The 21,294-nt window shown below is 35.8% G+C and overlaps 2 protein-coding genes and 2 pseudogenes across 2 annotated transcripts; 1 reads left to right on the top strand and 3 right to left on the bottom strand.

The window, feature by feature from the left end:
• Positions 1 to 6,152: 6,152 nt before the first annotated feature.
• On the bottom strand, positions 6,153 to 7,405 carry LOC120132139 (annotated as a pseudogene).
• Positions 7,406 to 9,985: 2,580 nt separating this feature from the next.
• LOC120132141 (tetraspanin-2-like) lies at positions 9,986 to 11,404 on the bottom strand. Its single transcript, XM_039148963.1, has 2 exons — positions 10,825 to 11,404; positions 9,986 to 10,355 (listed from the first exon to the last, which is right to left on the bottom strand). Exons 1-2 carry the CDS (start codon positions 11,323 to 11,325, stop codon positions 10,044 to 10,046), a joined length of 813 nt encoding a protein of 270 aa, XP_039004894.1. The 5' UTR covers positions 11,326 to 11,404; the 3' UTR covers positions 9,986 to 10,043.
• A 278-nt stretch (positions 11,405 to 11,682) lies between these two features.
• On the bottom strand, positions 11,683 to 14,982 carry LOC120132146 (annotated as a pseudogene).
• Positions 14,983 to 18,917: 3,935 nt separating this feature from the next.
• LOC120132144 (probable phospholipase A2 homolog 1) lies at positions 18,918 to 19,976 on the top strand. The gene is made up of 4 exons (XM_039148965.1): positions 18,918 to 19,124; positions 19,277 to 19,316; positions 19,423 to 19,542; positions 19,656 to 19,976. Exons 1-4 carry the CDS (start codon positions 19,017 to 19,019, stop codon positions 19,835 to 19,837), a joined length of 450 nt encoding a protein of 149 aa, XP_039004896.1. The 5' UTR covers positions 18,918 to 19,016; the 3' UTR covers positions 19,838 to 19,976.
• The last annotated feature ends 1,318 nt before the right edge of the window (positions 19,977 to 21,294 follow it).

The raw sequence follows: 21,294 nt of genomic DNA, 5'->3' as shown, positions 1-21,294 counted from the left end.
CTAGATACAGCTTTTTGTTTTTTCGAACCCCACATTACCAAGTTGCCTCCCAAGAAAACGCAATTTCCTGAGATGGATCGTCTATCGTCCAAGCTTCCACCCCAGTCTGCATCTGCAAAAGCTACAATCTGCATCGATTCTGTTTTACCTGTCATACACAAACCATAATCCAGGGTGTCTTTTAGACATCGCAACACCCGTTTCGCAGCAATTAGGTGTTGTTCACAGGGATCATGCATAAACTGTGCTAGTTTATTTACATTATACGATAAGTCCAACCGAGTGTGACACACGTATAGTAGTGACCCAACCAGACTCCGATATTCCGTTGGATTTGCAAGAGCACTTCCTGCTTCTCTAGAAAGTTTAGGAGAGGTGATCATTGGCATAGGTGTGGGAACAACATTGCTCATTTGAACCTTGTCCAGCAGCTCCATGATAAACTTCTTCTGGTTTAGAAAAATAGACTCACCTTCATATTTACCTTCAATACCCAAGAGAAAACTCAACTGCCCCAAGTCTTTAAGTGAGAACTCTTCCCCGAGAAGCTTCACCACTTCTTCCACCTTCTCATTTGCTCCTCCAGTGACTATTACTTCGTCGACATAAACTACCACATATAAGATGCTTCCTTCTTCTTTCTTTACAAACAACGAGGGATCTGCTTGTGATCCTTTAAATCCAATTTTCAATAAATGTTCACGTAACTTTGCATGCCAATTTGCTTGGATATACACTTCCTTAGTCCATATAACGCTTTATTTAATCTGCAAACAAGCATGGTTCCATCGGAATCAGTCTTCTCAAATCCTCATGCTGCTGCATATACACTTATTCACGCAACTCCCTGTTCAAAAATGCGTTATTCACGTCAACTTACCTCAAGATCCACTTATTATGAACCGCCACAGCAAGAATCACGCCGATAGTAGACGATCTGAAAACTGCACTATATGTATCTTGAAAATCCAGTCCAGGGACCTGGGAAAATCCTTCGGCAACAAGCCTGGCTTTATACTTTTGCAAGGAGCCATCAGCATTCGTTTTAACCCTAAACAACCATTTACACCCAACAGTGGATCGTCCTGCAGGCAGCCTCATCAACGTCCAGATTTTGTTTCGTTCTAATGCGTCATATTCTTCCTACACTGCCATTCTCCAATTAGCAGATTTTAAAGTATCATAAACCGAACGAGGTTCTTCTTCTTCACCCTGTTCAACAACATACATCTTTGGCTTAAATATACCCCTTTTACCGTGTGTGATCATTGATGCCCAGGTATAGCATGAGATTCTTCGACTTCTTCTCCAGGAACAGTGACAGATTCGACAGCTCCCTCCAAAGCATTCTGACTCGCTGCGGCAACACCTGTTTGTCCTTCGTGTCTTCTATTGCCCTCATCAGTCGTACAACTTGCAGGATATAAGTGAGTTGTGCGTTGTTGAGCACCTGTCTGATCACCGCCTGATCATTCGAGTCGAACTCTACCCCTTAACCTGACTGGGATAGGTTAGGTTGTAGTGGACCATGCATCTGGCCAACATCTGGACTCCCCGAATTCAACTCCACCTCTTGTCCAGTTCTCCTGGTTTCTTGATGTGAGATGTCCATGCTGCTAACCTATCTTGACAAGACACCATTATGTTGTCCACTGGACTGTTCAGTGCTCACAAAGCTACGATGCATGCATACTCTCTGATCCCCACTAATAACATGTAACGTAGCCATAGTATCAAAATGCCGTTGTGGAATTTGTCAATATCGCTGTCCCGGCGTCATGGTTGGGATACTGTAGATGTTAACGAATCGTTGCTATTACAGGCGTGATTTCTTTTAAAAAATTATTATATTTTTAAAATATTTCTTGTCGCGTTGTATTGATATTGTATCACAGTAACCTTCATAACCATTATGATACGATTATTACGCTACGTTGTGGCCGTAATTTAATACCATGAACGTAGCAAAAATCTTCCTTGTACCTTGAACAGTATCATGAACATCATCTCGTTTTCCTGCAAATGAAAAATAGCTCTCATAAAAAATATACATGTCTAGAAAGGTAAATCGTGCCATATGACGCAAGACATTGGTAACCCTTGTGACGCGTGCTATAACCAAGAAACTTGCACGGTTTTGATCTATAATCCAGATTATGACCTTGATACGCTCTAAGGTGTGGAAAACATTTACACCCGAACACCCTCATGAACTCATACTCTGGAAGCTTATTACACAAGACTTCAAACGGTGACCTCTCTTGAAGAACTTGAATGGATAAGCGATTGATCAGATAGACAGCCGAGCACACTGCATAAGACCAGAAACGAAAAGGAAGAGATACTTGTGCCATTAAAACAAGTGTCAACTCAATAATATGCCTATGCATCCTCTCAACAACCCTGCTTTGCTAGGAGGTGTGTGGGCACACCAGCCGATGATTTATACCCAAAGTAGCTAATAGCGTGGTGAGCGCTCGATATTCACCACCCTAATCCGATTGGAATTCTTTAATCACTCCATTATATTGTGTTTTAATCATGCTGTTGAATAACAGAAAAGCATGAATGTCTGATCTTTGGTCTTTAACAAATACACCCAACAGTGCCTTGTACAGGCATCCAAACACTTCAGTTTTTAAGGGAATTAGACTCGAGGTACCCAAACACTTCAATATATCATTAAATAAGATTACAAGTAAGAACATTAATGATGTTTAATCACAATTAGAAACGTGATTAATTAGGGTGACATAAAACTAGCATTGATTGATGCTCGAAAAACAATCAGGACACCTTAGTTCCTTTGGTAAGATTATTTTGTCGAAGTATAGAATCAGTCCGGATATATCCTTAGGTAGTGCACGAGGCATTTTAAGCTGACTAGCTTAGGCGCAAGGTCCAACACTTAAGGAGTGGGCTAGTCGAGGGTGTTGACCGATGCAGGAATTTCGGGCACCATCCTCTATAGACTAGAGGGGTGTGTGAGCTCCGAGATGCAGAACCATCATGTAACATCCCAAACTATGAGTTAGTGACTAAATTATAAAATTTTAGAATTTGGTAATTAAAGTAGAAAAGTTGAATAGTTCAATGATTTATTTGGGAATATTTCCGGAAAGTTTTTAGTAATTATTCAAGGAATTAAATGGCAAAATGGTCAATTGACATTAAAGGTATTTTTATCTCCTTTAATAGGAGAAAAAAAACGTGGGAGATGAAAACATTTCATCATTTTCTTTCTTTCTTCTTCCTCCTCCCCGTGGAAGCTAGGCAAAGGTGAGTTTTCGATTTTTATTGATTATTTGTTGAATTAAAGGTTGGGTTTTGATCATTAGATGATAACTAAGCTTAAGGAAAGCTTAAGTTATCTTAAATTCAAAAGATAAAGGAGTTATGACATATTAAAGAAAATGGGTTTTGAAGTGAAATTTTGAATAGAAATGTTTAAATGAATTTGGAGGTTGAATTTGACTTGTCATCTATGAGAATAAGAAGTTAGAAGTGTTAGAATTAAGTTTGGATAACATGGAAAATTTAGTATGATTATTGATTTCTATATGGAGAATAGAATTTTGAGGTTTAAGATGAAATAAATGGATATAAATTAGTTTAAGTATGTATATTTGAATTAAGAATATGAAAGGGAATGAAACATGAAGAATTTAAGTTGATATAGTGAATTTTTGGGCATGAACAATGATTTTTCTAGGCTTGAACGAAAATTCCAGATTGTGCAGGGGGTACAGATTCCCCCCCTGAGGGGGTATCGATTCCCCCATAAATGAAAAATGTAATTTTGGTTCATTAAACCGGCATAAGTTATCAACATCAAGTTTAAGGTTTAGGCTTCTGATAGTTGTTTTGAAATGTTATATTTATGTAGATATTGAGCCTAAACAAGTTCCGGAATATTCAAAGGATTAGGATCGAATCAAAGCAAGGCTAAGGTGAGTGCAATTTAATTGTACTTATGCTATCGAAAAACATTGGCTTGCGATGAGCCAGTGACGGAGTTACTATGGTAAGAAGTAATTCGTAAAATGTTATATAATTGATATGATTCTTATGAGTGCATGTTAGTTTATAGGATTATAATGCCCATGTTATATGATACGAGAGCTATAGGTATAGTAGGCATGTCAAGAGTCGAGGGTTTCATAGGTCCTTCGGGATAATATAGTGGTCCTTCGGGACAATACAGTGATCCTTCGGGACAAATTTCATATGCCACTCAGTGGGACTTATACGAGTTGTGGTGCAGTATTAGTGCACAACCTCAATGTACTCACATATCCTTAGTTCTCACCAATGTACCATGGGCTAATAAAGAGACAATAACAAATACAATATATAAGATGCATATGCTTGTGGTGATATGAAAGGTATTGCATGAATTATAGGATGTTATGTGTGTTTCATTGTGAAATATATGTGTTCTATGATATGTATAGAAATGTTCAACATATGCTTATATGATCACAAGGAATTAGTAACAATAATATGAGTATTGAAAAGCATGTTAATGATATAAGTTTTTATATGATATGATAGTATTTGGATATGTATACCTTTTGTTTATATGAAATGATATATGGTTATAGTTTATGTTTTATATGTCTCACTAAGTCATTGACTTAGCGTGTGATTGTTTCACGCGTAGGTTCCGAGAAGAGGAAGATTGATAAAAGTTATGCAAGACATGTCAGTTCCTCATTTCCAAAGGTCAGATCAGAAAAGAAATGTATAGTATGTATTTTGTAATGAGGATAACAGGTACTGTTCATGGTATAGTTCATCATTGTTCATACGGTACTGTTCATACCGTATTTTACTGTTCATAAATACGTTTTTGACTAAAAATTTTATAACAAACACAATTCAACAATATATGATTGTATTTTCTTAAAATGAGTTCAAATGTTTTGATATTTTGTAAAAATATCATTTTTAAAAGTCAATGTGACATCTCGGACTCGTATTCGGGTCGGGTACGGGATTGGGTGTTACACCTCAGCCGCACCATGATGTCTACTATAGAGTAGAGAGTGCAGTATATGAGTATACTCATTATTGCAGTTTATCAGCTAGCTCAAGCATGTCATGAACACTTTTAGTATGACTTAGTTGTTAGTTTGGCCACTGGACTAGTTAGCTAGCGTTTGAAATTTTGTTTCCTTACGTAGGTTAGTCGAGGAGCAGTCGGAGGACCTTTTTGCCACCAGTGATTAGGATCAACTAGTGCTGAGTATGTCTCGAGTTCATTTTTAAAGGGCATGTATATTTGAAAACTCCGTTTTTGTATATTCGAGTCATAACTTATTTTAAACAGTGGTCTATATGATTTGAATTATTATTTTTGGGGACTCCTGATGTAAACTATTCTATTTAAACTGTGTTTGATTTATCTTATCATGAGTATTACAAGCGGTTGTTTTAAATTGATAGTTAAAAAGAAAAATTTTGGTTAGCCACTCCGTGGTTCTGTCTAGCATTCTGATTGGTCGATTGTGTTTTGTACTGGTATAGAGTATTACAATACATGTTATAAGATTGTCTCTATACATGTGCATTAATGCCATGTATATAGATATTTGTGCATATTGCCATTTTTTTATATCTTTAGAAGAATACAAACCGGGAATCCTTACCATCTAGCTCAAGCATGTTTCGGATGATAAACGTGAATCTCTGCAATCCCACTTTCTGATGATAAATTCAACTAATTTATAACCTAATCACCATGTTTCGGATTGCACTGAGGCCGGTTGGGTCAAGTAACAAGAAGGATAATGCGCTTAAGCGAAGTCTCGATTTTGTCCTCCCGGCCAGACTCCTATGTGCCTGCATAGTCATAGATCGGTAGACTGTCTCAAAAGAAGATGACAATGGTGAATTTCAGGGGCTGGATGACTCCAATTAAAATCACAGCTGAAAAATGTACCCCTTTCCACGTTGCATACTGACGATAACAGTCCAGTCAAAGAAGAAACAGAGGCATCTTTACCCCATCCATTGAACTTTTAAAGGATTCATCATCAATCATATCAGCTTAGCTGCCTCTCACCCTCTTGATTTTCATGTTTCATTTATGAACAGTTCAAGCAACTCATCTAAATCCATGAACACGACAAAAAATAGAACAGAGGCAATAATTCAAAGTTGGACAAGATATTACAATGCATCACAAAGATTAAACTTTTTATTAACCGACTGGTTTCATTTTTCATTGTTGGATTTGGTTTCCTCAACGAAGATCGTTTCTTTTTCATCGATTGATCCGTGATTCCCATTATTTCTAATGATCCAACACTCTTGTATAAGCATAGATTGTACTCGGAACTCTATTTTTTTGAACTAGTTTCTTGTACAATGAAACACTTTAAACTCACACTTCGGCGAAATGCATTGCAAAAGTAGCCTTGAAGTGTGTTCTTGTTTAATAACGGCACCCTCTTTCTCCACTAGAACCGCCCCAACAATCCTCTCATAGCCCTCCTCCTCCTCCACCGCTTGCCACGTAAGCCACGAGCGCCGCTTGAGCCGGCGGCAAGCTGGGGTTATAGGCAGCTGATTCCATGTAAGACCCTTTATATATCTTGCCTTCAACGTCCAGCAATGCCACTCCAGATGGACACCCCGCTGTACGGCGCGTGTGACATATTGGCCGCTTCAAGAGCCGCGTGTTTTATGCCATCATCACCACCGTTGATTTTTCCGTTGCGTAAATCGTCGCAAAACGAGAAGCCGTTTCGGTGGGGCTCGAGGAGAAGAGGGACGTCTTTGTGTAGCAAATCGTCCGGGCCGAACCTGTGAGGTAAAAAATGGGACAAAGGAGTAAATTCTTGGTCTTTATCATTAAAATTGTTGTTCATTTCGTTTTCTTTTTCGTCTTTGGACGAAGTAACGAGGATCTTGACATCGGGGGCGGCAATGTCCGCAAGGGGCGGCGGAGACGGCGAGGTACTTAAGACACTGTTCCGCATTGAGGGAAAGGTTGGTGATCAGGAATTGCTCGGCGTGGACGGATTGGTTGAGGGGAAGGCCCGGGAATTCAAGATTGACTCCGAAAAAGATCCGACCAGACGATCCCATTCCGACTGCTCCGACGTGGAATTTGGAGATTGGCGGTCGGGCTAGGATCTGGGTTGTTTTGACTAACGACCGGAGGAGCTGGAGCACGGTTTGGCCTGATTGTTTGGCCATTTCTTCGGCTTCGGCGGAGTCGATCACGAATCTGAGTCGATCCATTTTGAGATATACGATGATGGGTTGACCCGTTTACAAAGAGGACAAGCGGGTCTTCGGATGATTTTTGGATGAGGATTGAGGACGACGAGCGTTCTTTAAAATGAGGAAGGAGACGGTAAGAGGGAAGGCATGAATATGAGTGGAGGTTATATATGGTTGATTTGGCTTTATGCTCGTCATGTAAACAGTAATTAATTTTTTACTACAATATTTTTACTATATACCTCCTTCAAAGTTAATCATTGTATCATTATTTGCAAACATAGAGGTTATTTAGGTATTTAAAGTGTAATTGCATCGGTGTTATTTATCCTTTTATTAAGGTTTAATATTAAAATAAGTGTTCTAATTATATCAAAAATTTTAAATAGGTGTTTAAATTATTTTTTGATTTATCCTGATGTCTAACATTACAAACGTTATCTATTTAAGTATTCGGACCGTCAACGACGTTAATTTTTTCGTTAAGTGATATTTATAATAATATGATAATTTTATAATTTTTTTAAAGTTTGCGAAAAATGTCACATTTCCTATTCTAGTCTCATTTACTCAGACCGTCGATCATTTCCGGTTACCCATTCTTACTACCATCTCAAAACTCAAAATTTTTAAATTTTCAAATTCTTAAATTTAAATTTTTATTTCTTGAAATCCAAACACTCAATCCTTTAAATTTAATTGTGATAATCAACTGTTTCACCAACCGTGACACAGTCGGTCAGTCGTTTAATTGGCCATTTGACCTTTGGCCATGGAAAGAGGGAGAAGGAAAGGGAAAAGGGGGAAGCACACAGGGTAGAAAGGGCTTTGGCCATTTGTTTTTTTAATAATATTTTTTTAAAAAATTAATATTTTAATATTTTAAAATTGTGAAGCATATCATTTAACAAGTTTTATAACGACCGTAACATCTGAGACACGTAAATAAAAAATATTTATAACCTTAGATATTAAATAAGTTAAAAAAATAGTTTAGACACCTATTCAATATTTTAAGTATAATTTGGACAATATTAAGACTTTTATTAAATATACTTTTTACATTGAAATATATAGTCAACTTGCCTCAAAGTTTGCAAAATTCTCTTTTACAATTATTATATTTTTCATAGAAAAGTTAGTAAACCCGCTCCCGCTCTCCCTCCCCCGCATTTTCTTTTTCTTTAGAATATGTTTGGTTGGGGGAATGTGAGATTCTCATGGGAATGAAACCTACATTCTTCTGTTTGGTTGGTCGGGAATGTCATTTCCGGTAATCTTACATTATCAATAGTGAATTTTTTGGAGTATATTATCGAAAATGTCATTATCTCCATTTTCTTAGGTATTGTTGGATTACCAACGTTTTGGACTAAAATGCCCTTAAATTTTTTTCTCAAAAATATCCTTATTCTGCCATTGAATAATAAAATTTATACGAAGGTTAAATTACAAATTTATCATTAAATTGTTTTAGATTTACAAAAATATATATATAATTAAAATTTTATATGAAGTTTAAGGATTAAAATAAATTTTACCCTTAGATTAAACCTTTTTATATTTTCAATTTTATAAAAAAAAATATATAAATTTTATGAATTTAAATTTTTAAAGAAAATATATAAATATTTTCTAACTTGTTAAAAAACAAATATATAATAAGGACAATTTGGTCAAATATACATTTCAATAATCTTTTATTCCTTTAACCAAACAAGATAATCTTACATTCCTGCTAAACCAACCAAACACAAAATACAACATTTCCAGTAATCATATTCCCTGGTAATTATACATTCCCACTGATAATCTTACATTCTGTGAATCAAACGCATCCTAAGAGTTTATAGATTATATCAATTTTTTATATTTTATTTAGTTGATGATATCAGTTTTGATGTTGATTGTTATTCTTTGATTTTTTTTCTTGTTTTTTTTTATTTTTTAATAAGAATAATTATGTGTTTTTAGTACGTTTTTCATTTTCTTTCTCGGTCGTTTAGTTATTCTTTTATTTATGCTATCTTAAGGTGAGATTTGACGACGTCACAACCGATTAAAGTAACGCTTATTTGTAATTCTTTTGATCTTTCTTGCTATAAACCCTTTGATTAAATTTGGATGCACGATTTACGTTCGTGTATAGTTTCTCATAACACTCAACTTTGATTTTTGATTCTAGGTGGTCTTTCAATAGTTCAATCCCCTTTTATGATTCATTTGTCAATGCAATCAAATTTGTTCGTATCTATTTTTTGTTCGAATATTTTGATTGGGCTTTTAACCTTTTTTCATAATCTTTATATGAACTAAAATGGTTAGTTCCAATGTTATAAAAAAGATCCAAATTATGTATTTTGTTTACGAAGATATATATAAACCCTTGTAATTTTAAATATTTTCAATTTTCAATAACTTCTTCCGTTAAAAAAAATGCCTCAAAGTTTGCAACTTGAAACCAGACTTTAAGCTGCATTGATGTAAATCCATGTGCATTCATATGGACGCATCTATTTAAGCTTTTCTTTTATAAAACAAAGAACATCACCTCTCTCATAATCATGGACACTTGGATCTTATATGCATTCTTCCTTGAATTGTTCATGCCGCGTAATCATAATTCCAGAAGAAGAAGAAATTTCAAACTATTTATTACATGATTAATCTAACGTACTTATTTCATACAATCTTATATATATACACGTCTCATTATTGATGACAGATACATTCAACGAAAGACATGGAAGAAAATAAAGGGTAGCTAAATTCCAGAGAAGAATCAGAAAGCGGAAGTTGTGAAAGATTGATCAGATCCAACCCTGTTTGTAGCGGCGGAAGAGTTCTTCGGTCTGAGCATTTTTCAAGGCACTGCAGCCGATGACATAGACACATATCAGTACGACCACTGCCACGATGAGGATAATGTTGGCTTCCCTCCACTCACTCCTCAGATTCCCCAACAGACCAGCTCTGCAGGAGTTGCAGTTATAGCAGAGTTGGGTCTGGTCATTGCTCCACAGATTGCAGTCAGGGCCCCCCATTGGATTCGTCGGGTTCGTCCACAATGCTGGGTTCACAAAAGTGTAGCCACAAACTGTTGGAGGTTTACAGCACCCTGACTGTCAAACAGAAGAACCCAAAGGATCAAACCTTAAACTAATCAGAAAACAACTATAAATTGGACCAGAAGATGATCGGTTGTCGGTGTCAAAGCTGGCAACTATATAAAATCCGTGGGGTCAAAGCCCCATGATTCCATGCAAATAATTAATCTAGTAGGCACTCATTTCTCCATTGACACAAACTTCTCCCACCCAGAAAATGAAAAACTTTTTCAACTAACGTTTTGTCTTGCCCGGCTGCCCCATGATTCTTTTCAGATGCATTATCAAAAGCTAACGATTTGATTACTGAATTCAATCAGGTAAAAAACTAATTCTGTTTACGAATGGCTTTCCTAGACCATAATCTGCGAAATTCATTGAAAGGACACTGATATTTCCATCAAATCATCAGAATTATTGAGAGAAATATGACAATAATCCATAATTGAAACATAGAGATCTAAAAACCAGAGCATGAACTTGCCTGAAGAGGAGAGAGATGAGTAGCGAAGAACTGATCAGCGGTCATATATTGTTGTTGAGTTAATTTAAGACAAACGTCGGAGTCAGCCAGGCAAGCCCTGATCTTGTTCCAGCTCTCAGAGCCAGCTATCCGGTTCCTAAGCCAGCTGGAGTACCCATCTAGTCTATACTCCTTATAACCCCGACCGGGTACATCGTAGCTTCCATCAGGACGAGTAACTACGAAAGCAAAGACTAACAAGATGAGGGAGAGAGCGATGAGGATGGCCATACAACAAAGATAAAAGCCCAATAGAGCTTTCTTGTAGCAGCAGGCACCGACAAAACCAGCAAGGGAGACAAGGAGGATGAGGAAGCCAAGGACAATGACAGGCCATCGGAAAATGTGGATGCAAACGTTGTCGGGCTTTTGGGCGAGCCAGATGCCAGAGGCAATGATGGCGATCGAGCAAAGGAAGGCTATGAAATTGAGGACCGCTGTTATGTAATTAGCTACTCCCATAATTGGATAAAGGAAGAGACGAGAGCAGCTGGGAGGATGGAGTTTGAGTGAATGTTTGAGCTCTAAAGATTAGGTTTTTGGGCTGTTTTGGACTTTTTATCACTTCATGGTTTAGTCAATCTACCATTATCATAATGTTATAATTTGGTAAAAAATATATAATTTTATAAACAATATTAAGATGATATTAAATATTTTATTTTTTTAAAAAAAATATATTCAAAATTATGCTTAACATTATCTGAATCCAAGAATTTGCAAGGTTAAACTTTTAACCATCTTCATTTCTAATTTACAATAACTTTTGTTCATTTTTTTTCTCGTGAAAGATTTTTTAGAGAAATAAAAAGGTACAAAAGGTGAGTGGAATAAGAGGAAACAGCAAAGGAATAAGAAATAATGGAAATGAAACGTTGATGACACATGCAAATAAGGTCTCCTCCCACATGGTAAGAGGAGTTACAGCTAGTAGTAGTGATGGAATGCTCTGCAAAAATGATCAGCGCATCTTATAGAATTGAACTCTTGAAACCGCACAACGACGACCGTTCAAGGAATATTTAACCATTATATCGACATCTCGGGGATTCTTCTTGTTTGATGCAACAGTCATGCTCCAGATTATTGCCTCCCCTTCACATATGGTTAGCACATCCTCCAGATACAAGACTGTTTGCTTCCAATGAGTAGCTCGCAATTTTGGTCCTGTATTTTGTTTTTGTATTGCAGAAATTAGAAAGAAAGGTTTGGTTGCACCAAAAACTTCATGCTTTAACAGATGCATTACTACCATATTGCCATTAGCCAGGGCAAAGTTATTCTAGGATGTTGGCTGATTTTAACCATTGATAAGATAAAAGGACAAAGGATGGATATATTCTGTAAGCTACCGTTGGATTGAAAATGGAATTTGGGAAATGAAAATACAAACCTGTAGAGAAACCCATCAATTTGTGGCATCTGGTAAATGAAACATCAAAATATGCAGCAAAAGCATGGATGTAGTCGTCAAGTTCTGCACTAAGCTTGAAAGGTGCAGTGAAAGAAGCATCCCCAGGAGTCATCTTGGAAATATCCATTGTCTGAAACCAGAAAAGCAAAATGGATAATTCAGATGCATTCCAAACACATTATTGTCAAAAGAGGTTCCGTGAAGGCTTGTTTTTTTATGCAACTCATGTCAAAACCATAAACATTATTCCAAACTGCAGCAAGATGATGTCAGAGAGAAAAGATGGGCATATATAAGATTATAGAAGTCAAATTGCACAATAGAAAAATTGGTTGAAAGCATACAAGCACATAAGAAAATGCATACCTAGAATAATAACAAATCAGAAATCTGATACACTCACATTCAATCATGTCATCTTTGTACTCTGCATCCTCAATTGCTGTCAAGTAAAGAGAATCTTATCTGGTAACACGAACTCCATCAATGACTTGACACGAGTGAAAAAATAAGAAAATTGAATGAAAAAGAACGTGTACATATAAGAAACCAACAAAATTTGCTTATGTGAGCAAATATAAGTACGGGTGAAAATAAATTTCAAAGGCCCAGCCCCTTCACATGAAAGCACAAAGAGAAAATTGCACAAGAGAAGTTTACACAATGATGGGATCAAAGTTTCAATATGATCTAACCAAGAAAAAGAGCATAATATATTAGCAAGCGTAAAACAGGAAGAGGTCAAGAAGACAAGAATATTAGATCATGCACCACTCAGCTGTCATATTAGATTTGTAGTTGGCTGCACATACCGAATAATCACAAGAAAAAAACCTATACATGTAACCTCTCTTCACAACAAAACATAAGCCATGCCTGACAGATACAGCTCCACAAATGGCCAAGCATTTACCATACTGAATTTTCCGCCTTTATATGCATGCATGTATTTCAGTTTGAATATCTTTTCTGAAAGGCACAAACCTAAATTACTCATCAATAGCTTCCAACTACATCATAAAAGTGCAAAAACAGATTCCCAACCATTAAAAAGCTTTGAGTGCAGACATTTATAGTGTCAACATAGCAGTGACTTACAAGCCATTTATCACGGGCATATACACTGTATTCAACATATTCTCGAACAATATAAAGTAGCCCATCCACTCTGATATAATAATGTCTACATTTGCAACAGGAAGTTCGATTTCTTCAATCTTTCCTTTCAAAACTGTGACAACTGCAGCAATAAAATAATTGTTGGGTAAAAAAAGCCCTCAAATAGAGGAAGAAATACAATAACACACAATTTTTTTTTTGATAGGAACAATAACACACAATTTCAATAACCTCACCATCAGACAAGCCATTTGTTTCAACAATTTGTTTGGCCATATCGGCCATATGAGAGCATTCGACCTAGGAATGGAAGAAATATCAACCAAGTTAGGAAAATAAGAGATAGACACTAGGAATGTAAGAATTTGGTCAGAAAGAATATTAGCAATATATAGAACAGAAATAAAAAGTAAATGTAAACTGGAAGACATACGGCATAAACATGTGCTGCCCCTGCTTTTGCACAAAACAGGGACAAAATTCCAGTTCCAGCTCTCACATCAAGAACTACTTTGTTCTCAAATAGAAATTTATTTCGATAAATAACATTTTGATAAGTCGAGGTTCGCACTACATCTTTGAGCATTTCCTGAAACACAGGTAGCAGGTTAACATAGAGAATAAACGTTTCCCAGACAAAAAGGAAAAGACCAAAATTATGAAATCCCACTAAGTTTTTCCACTATAACCAAGAACAGTGACGCGGAAATAATTTCCATAAATTGAAGTAGAAGGGTAAATGCATAAAAAATAACTTTTTTTATATAGCATGTGATATGCATTAATTCCAATAAGTCAACAATAACCAAACAAGATTCAAGCGTCTAAGTTGCTGCGCACTTACTTCATGAATACCTGCCTGTACATTAAAAAAGGAGGGAATCAAAATAAGATTTAAAGCAATGCTTATTGGGCGTAAAAGAAGCAGTGTATAAGACTTAAGACATTAGTCAATCCAATGTACGACCTAATACCCACAACCAGTGAACCAAAAATCAGATGGATATAAGAAAATTATTGAAATCAACAAGCTCTAACTTTTGCTAAGACTGAAACTTTCCCACAATCAAAGCTTCTTCGTATGAAAGGTAAGCCAAAAAAAACTCACATCCCCTCGTTTTCTAATCAACAAGAAAAATAACTGTAAAAAACGAACTTCAGGACTGATATTAAGAAAGAGGACAAGAAAGAATAAAATATACCGAAATGGGAGTAAGAATCGAAGTAATAATCAGCACTGATTTTATCATCATCGCCTTCACAACCGAAAAAGGAGACGTCGGGTTATCCCATGGAAACATCTTCACTACCTTTATCAACGGCAACGATTGAATCATCGAGATTGGAGCTGCCGCTGGCGATTTCCTCGTCGTCGGCGTCTTGGAAGCGTATTTTAGTTCCTTCAAAATTGTTCGAAGAGTTCATGGTGGTTTGAGCTGTGGTTTGAACTGTGTTACTGCTTTCTCGGCGACCCATATTTTGTGTAAGACGGTGATTAGGGTTTTATCATTTATGGAAGGGGGAAAGGCTTGGGAAGATTAGGGTTTTCGTGCGAGCGTTTTACTCTAGGTCAGTTTAGCGATATGATAATTTACGCTGGTAATGTTATTACTATGATAACGTTGTATTATCATATTTGATTTGTTTAACAGGATTTGAATATTACAGTGTTTGGTTAGATAAGGTTACAAATTTTGTTGTTAAATGAATACTTTTAACTACTTAAAAATAATAGCACCAATCAAATTATCTTAAAAGTTAAAATATTGGTTGTTATTCTTATATGTATTGAGTTCGAGCATCAACGACTGTAATGTATTTAAACGTTCATTAATAAATGATTAAGAGTATTTATAACAAATATTATCACTTGTAATTATCTTAGATTAATAAAAAATACTTAAAATAATAATGAAAATAATATTTAACAAAATTAAAATTTAAACCAAAATCCGTATAACACAACAATAACGCAATTATTACAATAACAAAGATAAAAAAACAATAAAAGATATAAAACCCCAGCCGCCTCTTCTTCTTTCAATCTATTTTTCTTTTAATATTTTTAAGACATGTTATTTTTTTTCTTTAATTTTTGTTTAATCGACGGTGATACCGATTTTAATATTGATTATTGACTATCGATGACTATTAATTCTCTTATTTTTTTTATATTATGTGTTTTATTTTTTTATTTCTTTTAATTTTAAATAAGAATTTATGTCATTGTGAAACTTTTTTCTATGCTCTTGTGACATGCATTTTCTCTGTTCTTGTGGCACGATCATTATAGTTTTTGATACTTTTTTCACATACCTTTGCAGTCGTTTTGGTTATCGCACAAAAATCATCACGGCATTTATTTTTTGTTTGTATGCACATATAGTCAGATATCCTCTTTTGGTAAAAGGTTGTTTGTCGATGAAATCATAATTATGTAGCGAAGAAGCCTGTCAGATTATTTGATTCGCTCTTCATTCCTTTATCACTTCGTAAAACGTCTCATTCGACAGAGCCAATGAATTTTTATGAAGGTTATTGAGTTTTGATGTTGGTCATTGTTCTTAATGAAAAGTTTTATTTTTCTTCATATCTTTAGGTTTAATATTTTACTTTTGTATGAATATTTTGATGATTATTGTCTTCAAATTTTTATTTTAATGCGTTGTAATTTTGATTATTTCTATTAATAAAGAAATTCAATTGTCTTCATTAAAAAAACAATAAAAGATTGTGTTTTGAATTCTTCCACAATCATTGTTTGATACTTGTCTCTCCTTGTCTCTCCCCTAGAGACTAGAGTCGCAAAACAGTCGACATCAACCACTACTCCATATTTGCATTGCTACATATGGTGTATAAATAGGGGTGTATTCGGTTCGGTTCGGTTTGATTTTTTATCAAAAATTGAATCGAATCGAAATAAACGGGTTTTTAATATTTAAACCGAAACCGAAATCGAATAGTTAAAAAACTAAAAAAATCAAAACTGATTTTTTCGGTTCGGTTCGGTTTTTTTAACGGTTCGGGTTTTTTGGTTCGGTTCGGTTTGATTTATCGGTTTTTCAATAAAAAAATCACTTAAAACAATAATTTTTTTTACAAAAATTACATATTCGGTTCAATATGGAATAAATGAGTTCCATATGGAAAACCCGAACCGAACCGAATCAAAAAAATGAAGCCTTTAAACCGAACCGAAAATCAAACCGTTTAAAGCCAAACCGAACCGAACCGAACCGTTTTACTCGGTTCGTGTCGATTTTTCGGTTTTCTCAATTTTGTTGCTCAGCCCTAGGTATAAATATGCAATCTAATTGCGAATCTCATGATGTTGAATTCATGCACATGATCTCTACCCATGATCGTGCACGAAGAAAATCACATTCTTCGTGTTTGGTTTTCGTTTATTGAATATTCTTTAATCAAAACATGATCTTGACACAAATCTTAATCCTTACATACTGGAACATGCCTACATGTTTATAACAAAAAACTAAAACACGCACGTGATTAACTTATTAGAGGTTTTATTATAAAAATAAATACTTAAATTATATCACTTATAACCATGAACCGAATAAAAAGGGCTAAACTCACGATATAATGCCCTCAAAATAAATAATTCACGAAATAACGTTATCCCAACATTATTTGCTGAAATAGGACGAAATCAACAGTGTGGCCGTAGGTCGCCATGCCTTCCGGGCGACCTACGACGTGGCTTGCTCTGCATGGGACATGCACAACCCAACCATAGGTCGCCATGCACTCCCAGCGACCTCCTAGGTCGCCATGCACGCCCGGCGACCAAGGAGGTCGCCATGCACTCGGGGCGACCAAGGATTCATGCATGGGGAGATCGTGCCATGCACTCGGGGCTCGGTTCATGCATGGGGCACTCGAGGCGACCAAGGAACGGTTCATGCATGGGACACTCGGGGCCATGGAGTCCCGGTAAGGTCGCGAGCAGGCGAGCATGCAGCAGGGCATGGATGGGCGTGCTCCTTTGGCGAGATGGGCGTGCATGGGCATGGAGGTCGTTGGCTGGTAGGTCGCAGGGCATGCATGGCGACCTACCAGGTCGCTGGGCGTGCATGGCGACCTGGTAGGTCGCCGGGCGTGCATGGCGACCTACCCCCGGTACTGTAGAGGACACCACTTGAGCAATTAATCTGACGATCCCACTATTTCGTGAAAAAAAAAATTTCAACGCACTATCAACGAGATTTTGCCAATAAAAAGTATAAAAAATTTAAAACTCATTAATAACAAATAAAAAAAAATAGGCACCTACCTTGCTATATCAACCACCATTTTTGGTATGGATCTCATTGAGATTGAGATAAAGAAATATTTGACATGTTGACAGAAGCTTAACAGTTGTCACTTTGAGTTAAATAAAACTATCTGCAAAAGGTGACCTTTGATATTGCTTACACTATACAATCAATCATTGATTTTTTTTTTGTACATAATGAAAGAAACCAGGCAAGTTATTGGATCCTTCCTATAAATGGAAGTCATTGGCAAGGGTTTTCATTCATCATCACTCTCTTCTATCATTTCCTTCTTTTGTACAAAAACAAGGTTTAGAAGAAGAAGAAAATGGCTATTGAGATCGGGAAACCCAGTGTCGGACTGTCAAAAGTTGCAGTTTCTGGAACTCGTGGGGGAAGACTCTCCGTATTTTGCTGGCTGGAAAGCTTATTATTCAAACCCTTACGATGAATCAAACAACCCATCGGATTGCCATTGGTTCTCTTGTTGTCATCACAGAATTAACTGCACCCAAGATTGATGATAATTGTGCAAATTACTGTCAAACTTCTCCCTTGTAATCTTCTATGTTGTTTCATTCCCTGTTATTAATCCGCCAACCTAGCCTTGAGTCACTAGATCTTATTAGTTTCAGTGGTTCGCATTTCCTTTCTAGTAGTAGCTTTTAACTAGGTGGTCAGAGTAGATTGAGATTGTGGTCGTCTGCAGTATAAAAGCTAGTTCTTCGATCCATTTGTGGATGAAGCAGCTCCCAATTTTTCTGCTGAAACATGCTGCCTAAAGTACGGTGATAGCTCATTGTAGTGCCCCAATTGCTCTCCGTTTTATGCCCCAATTGCTCTCCGTTTTATGTTTGCACATATGAAGAATCAAAAGCTTCTGCTTTTTAGCCTAAAACTGGAATGAATAAGCCTTGCACGGCCAAAATTTTGCGAAAAATCTTCATTATCCGATAGTTATATGAGTTCCCGATTAAGTTTTTCATCTCCTTGTACAATCCTTACCCGCCTAGCTCCCTTCCCTTCCATATATATATATATATACAAACTTTGGAAGATATTTCCACCTAAAACTATAAATACATGTGTATGTAACTAATTTATACCTCAATTTGGATCGTGAATTGAATCCACATAAGTGGGATCTGCAGGCCCAGTCCAATTAAGGATTTCGATGTCTCCACCAGAGCCCTCTCCCAGTGCGTGGGAACTAAAAGTTGGACGGGGCGCTCCTGTAATTTCAACATTTCCTTCCGCGGGTTGGGCGACGCGATCCAGAAGATACTCTCTAGGAAGATAACGTAACCAGGCGCATATCGGACGACGAATCGGTTACTGAAATGCTACCCGGTGCCATTTTTCCGGCTCGGACACGTTTGGGAGCAACTTTTTCCATTTTCTTCTTCTTCTTCATCGTCTTCGCCAATTCGACTACCAATGATTCCCAGGTCTAGTACTCTCAAATGTCAAAACTCAAAACCCTAATTTTTTTCTCCCCCGATTAAGTCTGAGAATTTGAACGATTGCATCCAGTTTCATAACTTTGGTTCTCTCCATAAAAACCAAATTGTTCTAACAATAAAGTTGTATGATTTTACAGGTAAAATGTAGCAGAACCTGCGTAGCCGAAAACTGTGATTGTGAGCACCATCTTCTTAATCTCTGTAATTAATTATTTTTCTTAGAATTCAACTTGTTCCATTTTCTTAATTAATTGATGAAAGTATTTTCAAATCTGGAATGAAGCCGTTGGGATCCGATACGGTAAATATTGTGGGGTGGGATGGTCTGGTTGTCCTGGAGAAAAACCGTGCGACGATCTGGACGCTTGTTGCAAGATCCACGACGAGTGCGTCGAGAGAAAAGGTTCAAATTAGAAGAAAAATTCCTAGCTTTCTCGATTCAATACGTTTTTATTGTTTACACGATTGTTTGCATTGCAAAACGGGATCACAACAGAAAAGCCCTTGTTTTTACAGGTATGATTAACATAAAATGCCACGAGAAGTTCAAGCGTTGCATAAAGAAAGTAGAAAAATCTGGGCAGGTTGGGTTTTCTCGTAACTGCCCCATTCAGATGGCTGTGCCTACCATGATGCAAGGTATGGATATGGCCATCCTGTTTAGCCGATTAGGCAGCGCCCGGTACGATGAACTCTGATGCCTGAACTTCAAAATTGAACTAAATTAGACTTCCATTTCATTTGATGTGCTTTTTTTATAAGCCACGGGAGATGATGTTACTGATTGAACTTGGGATTTAGCGTCCATTAATAATTCATTTCGATGGAATTTTTTTTGCTCTACGATCAGAAAATAGATCTAGTTAATTATAGGATAAATTACACATTCAATACTTAAATTAGTTCATTTTAGTATCTAAACTTTTAATTTTTCAAAATCACACATGACGCTTAGTTTTCATTTCATTTTAATACCTATCGTTAAAAATTTAACGTGCTTTGTACCTAAACTATCAGATTTGATCCGTTTTATTACCTAAACTTTTAATTTTTTAAAACTTGGTGTTAAATTTTGAACGGGGTGTAAAATGAAACAAAAATTAAAATTTTTAACGGCTGGGTATCAAAATGAAAAAAAAATAAACTTTAGATATGATTTTAAAAAATTGAAAGTTTAGGTACTATAACATATTAAAATTGTTAGTTTAGACGTGTAATTTACTCTTAATTATATTAAGATTAGGGTATGATGTATTAGAGATGACAGCAAGATATTTTAATCCGATTCTTACTTAAATTACATAAACATAAACTTTGATTTGATATAATTTATATGGAAGAAATTTTGTTTAATATCTAATGTTAAAATGGTGTTACGTTACTAATGGTAGTTTATAAAATTGAATTAAATTAAAACTTCATGTACATAATTACATAAATAAAAGCCTATATTTTATGTTTAGTTGTGAAATTATCCTATTAATAATTGTAATTTTTGGATATTTTCAATGAAGAATTGGAACATATTTACCCTTCATTTTTTCAAAAAGCCACTTAAAACAGAGCGCCATTTGAATTAAGGGTAAACTATACATTTAATATCTAAACTATCAGTTTTGATATATTTTAGTACTTAAATTTTTTATTTTTTTCAAAATTATACTTAACGTTTAGTTTTTGTTTCATTTTAGTACCAACGGTTAACGCGTTTAGTACTTAAACTATTATTTTGGTCTATTTTAGTACCAAAACTTTTAATTTTTTTAAAAAAATTTAATGTTAAATTTTGAACGTGAGTATTAAAATGAAACAAAAATAAGTGTGATTTTTTAAAAAAATATGAAAGTTTATATACTAAAACAGATTAAAATCGATAATTTAAGTACTAAATTCATAATTATCCTTGAATTAATTGATTGAGTCCAGTGATTGGGGTTAAGATGATAGCGCAACCACCAAATGCGTAAACCAGATCTTTATCAGCCGATTGCTTACAAGTTTCGTGGACCTGTTGGCATTTTCTTTATTTGATTGTTTCATTGTGAGACTATTTCAATCTTTCTAATTTCTCATGTGCCAAGTCATTACGTGGAACCGTAGCCTTTTCTTTTAAATTGATAAAGAAATAATTCTCCATTAAACTATTAATATAAAA

The sequence above is a fragment of the Hibiscus syriacus genome, unplaced genomic scaffold, assembly GCF_006381635.1.
Source record: "Hibiscus syriacus cultivar Baekdansim isolate YM2019G1 unplaced genomic scaffold, ASM638163v2 tig00110557_pilon, whole genome shotgun sequence".
In the NCBI taxonomy this organism is placed as follows: domain Eukaryota; kingdom Viridiplantae; phylum Streptophyta; class Magnoliopsida; order Malvales; family Malvaceae; genus Hibiscus; species Hibiscus syriacus.
The sequence above is the reverse complement of the archived record's forward strand: the minus strand, read 5'-3'. Positions and strand labels throughout refer to the sequence as shown.

Excerpts from the sequence above, each read along its gene's own strand:
- LOC120132141 (XM_039148963.1), bottom strand. The coding sequence starts at position 11,325 with ATGGGAGTAGCTAATTACATAACAGCGGTCCTCAATTTCATAGCCTTC. Across the intron at positions 10,356-10,824 it reads CTCATCTCTCTCCTCTTCAG|TCAGGGTGCTGTAAACCTCC; the intron begins GCAAGTTCATGC and ends TCTGTTTGACAG.
- LOC120132144 (XM_039148965.1), top strand. The coding sequence starts at position 19,017 with ATGCTACCCGGTGCCATTTTTCCGGCTCGGACACGTTTGGGAGCAACT. Across the intron at positions 19,317-19,422 it reads CGTAGCCGAAAACTGTGATT|CCGTTGGGATCCGATACGGT; the intron begins GTGAGCACCATC and ends TCTGGAATGAAG. Across the intron at positions 19,543-19,655 it reads CGAGTGCGTCGAGAGAAAAG|GTATGATTAACATAAAATGC; the intron begins GTTCAAATTAGA and ends TTGTTTTTACAG.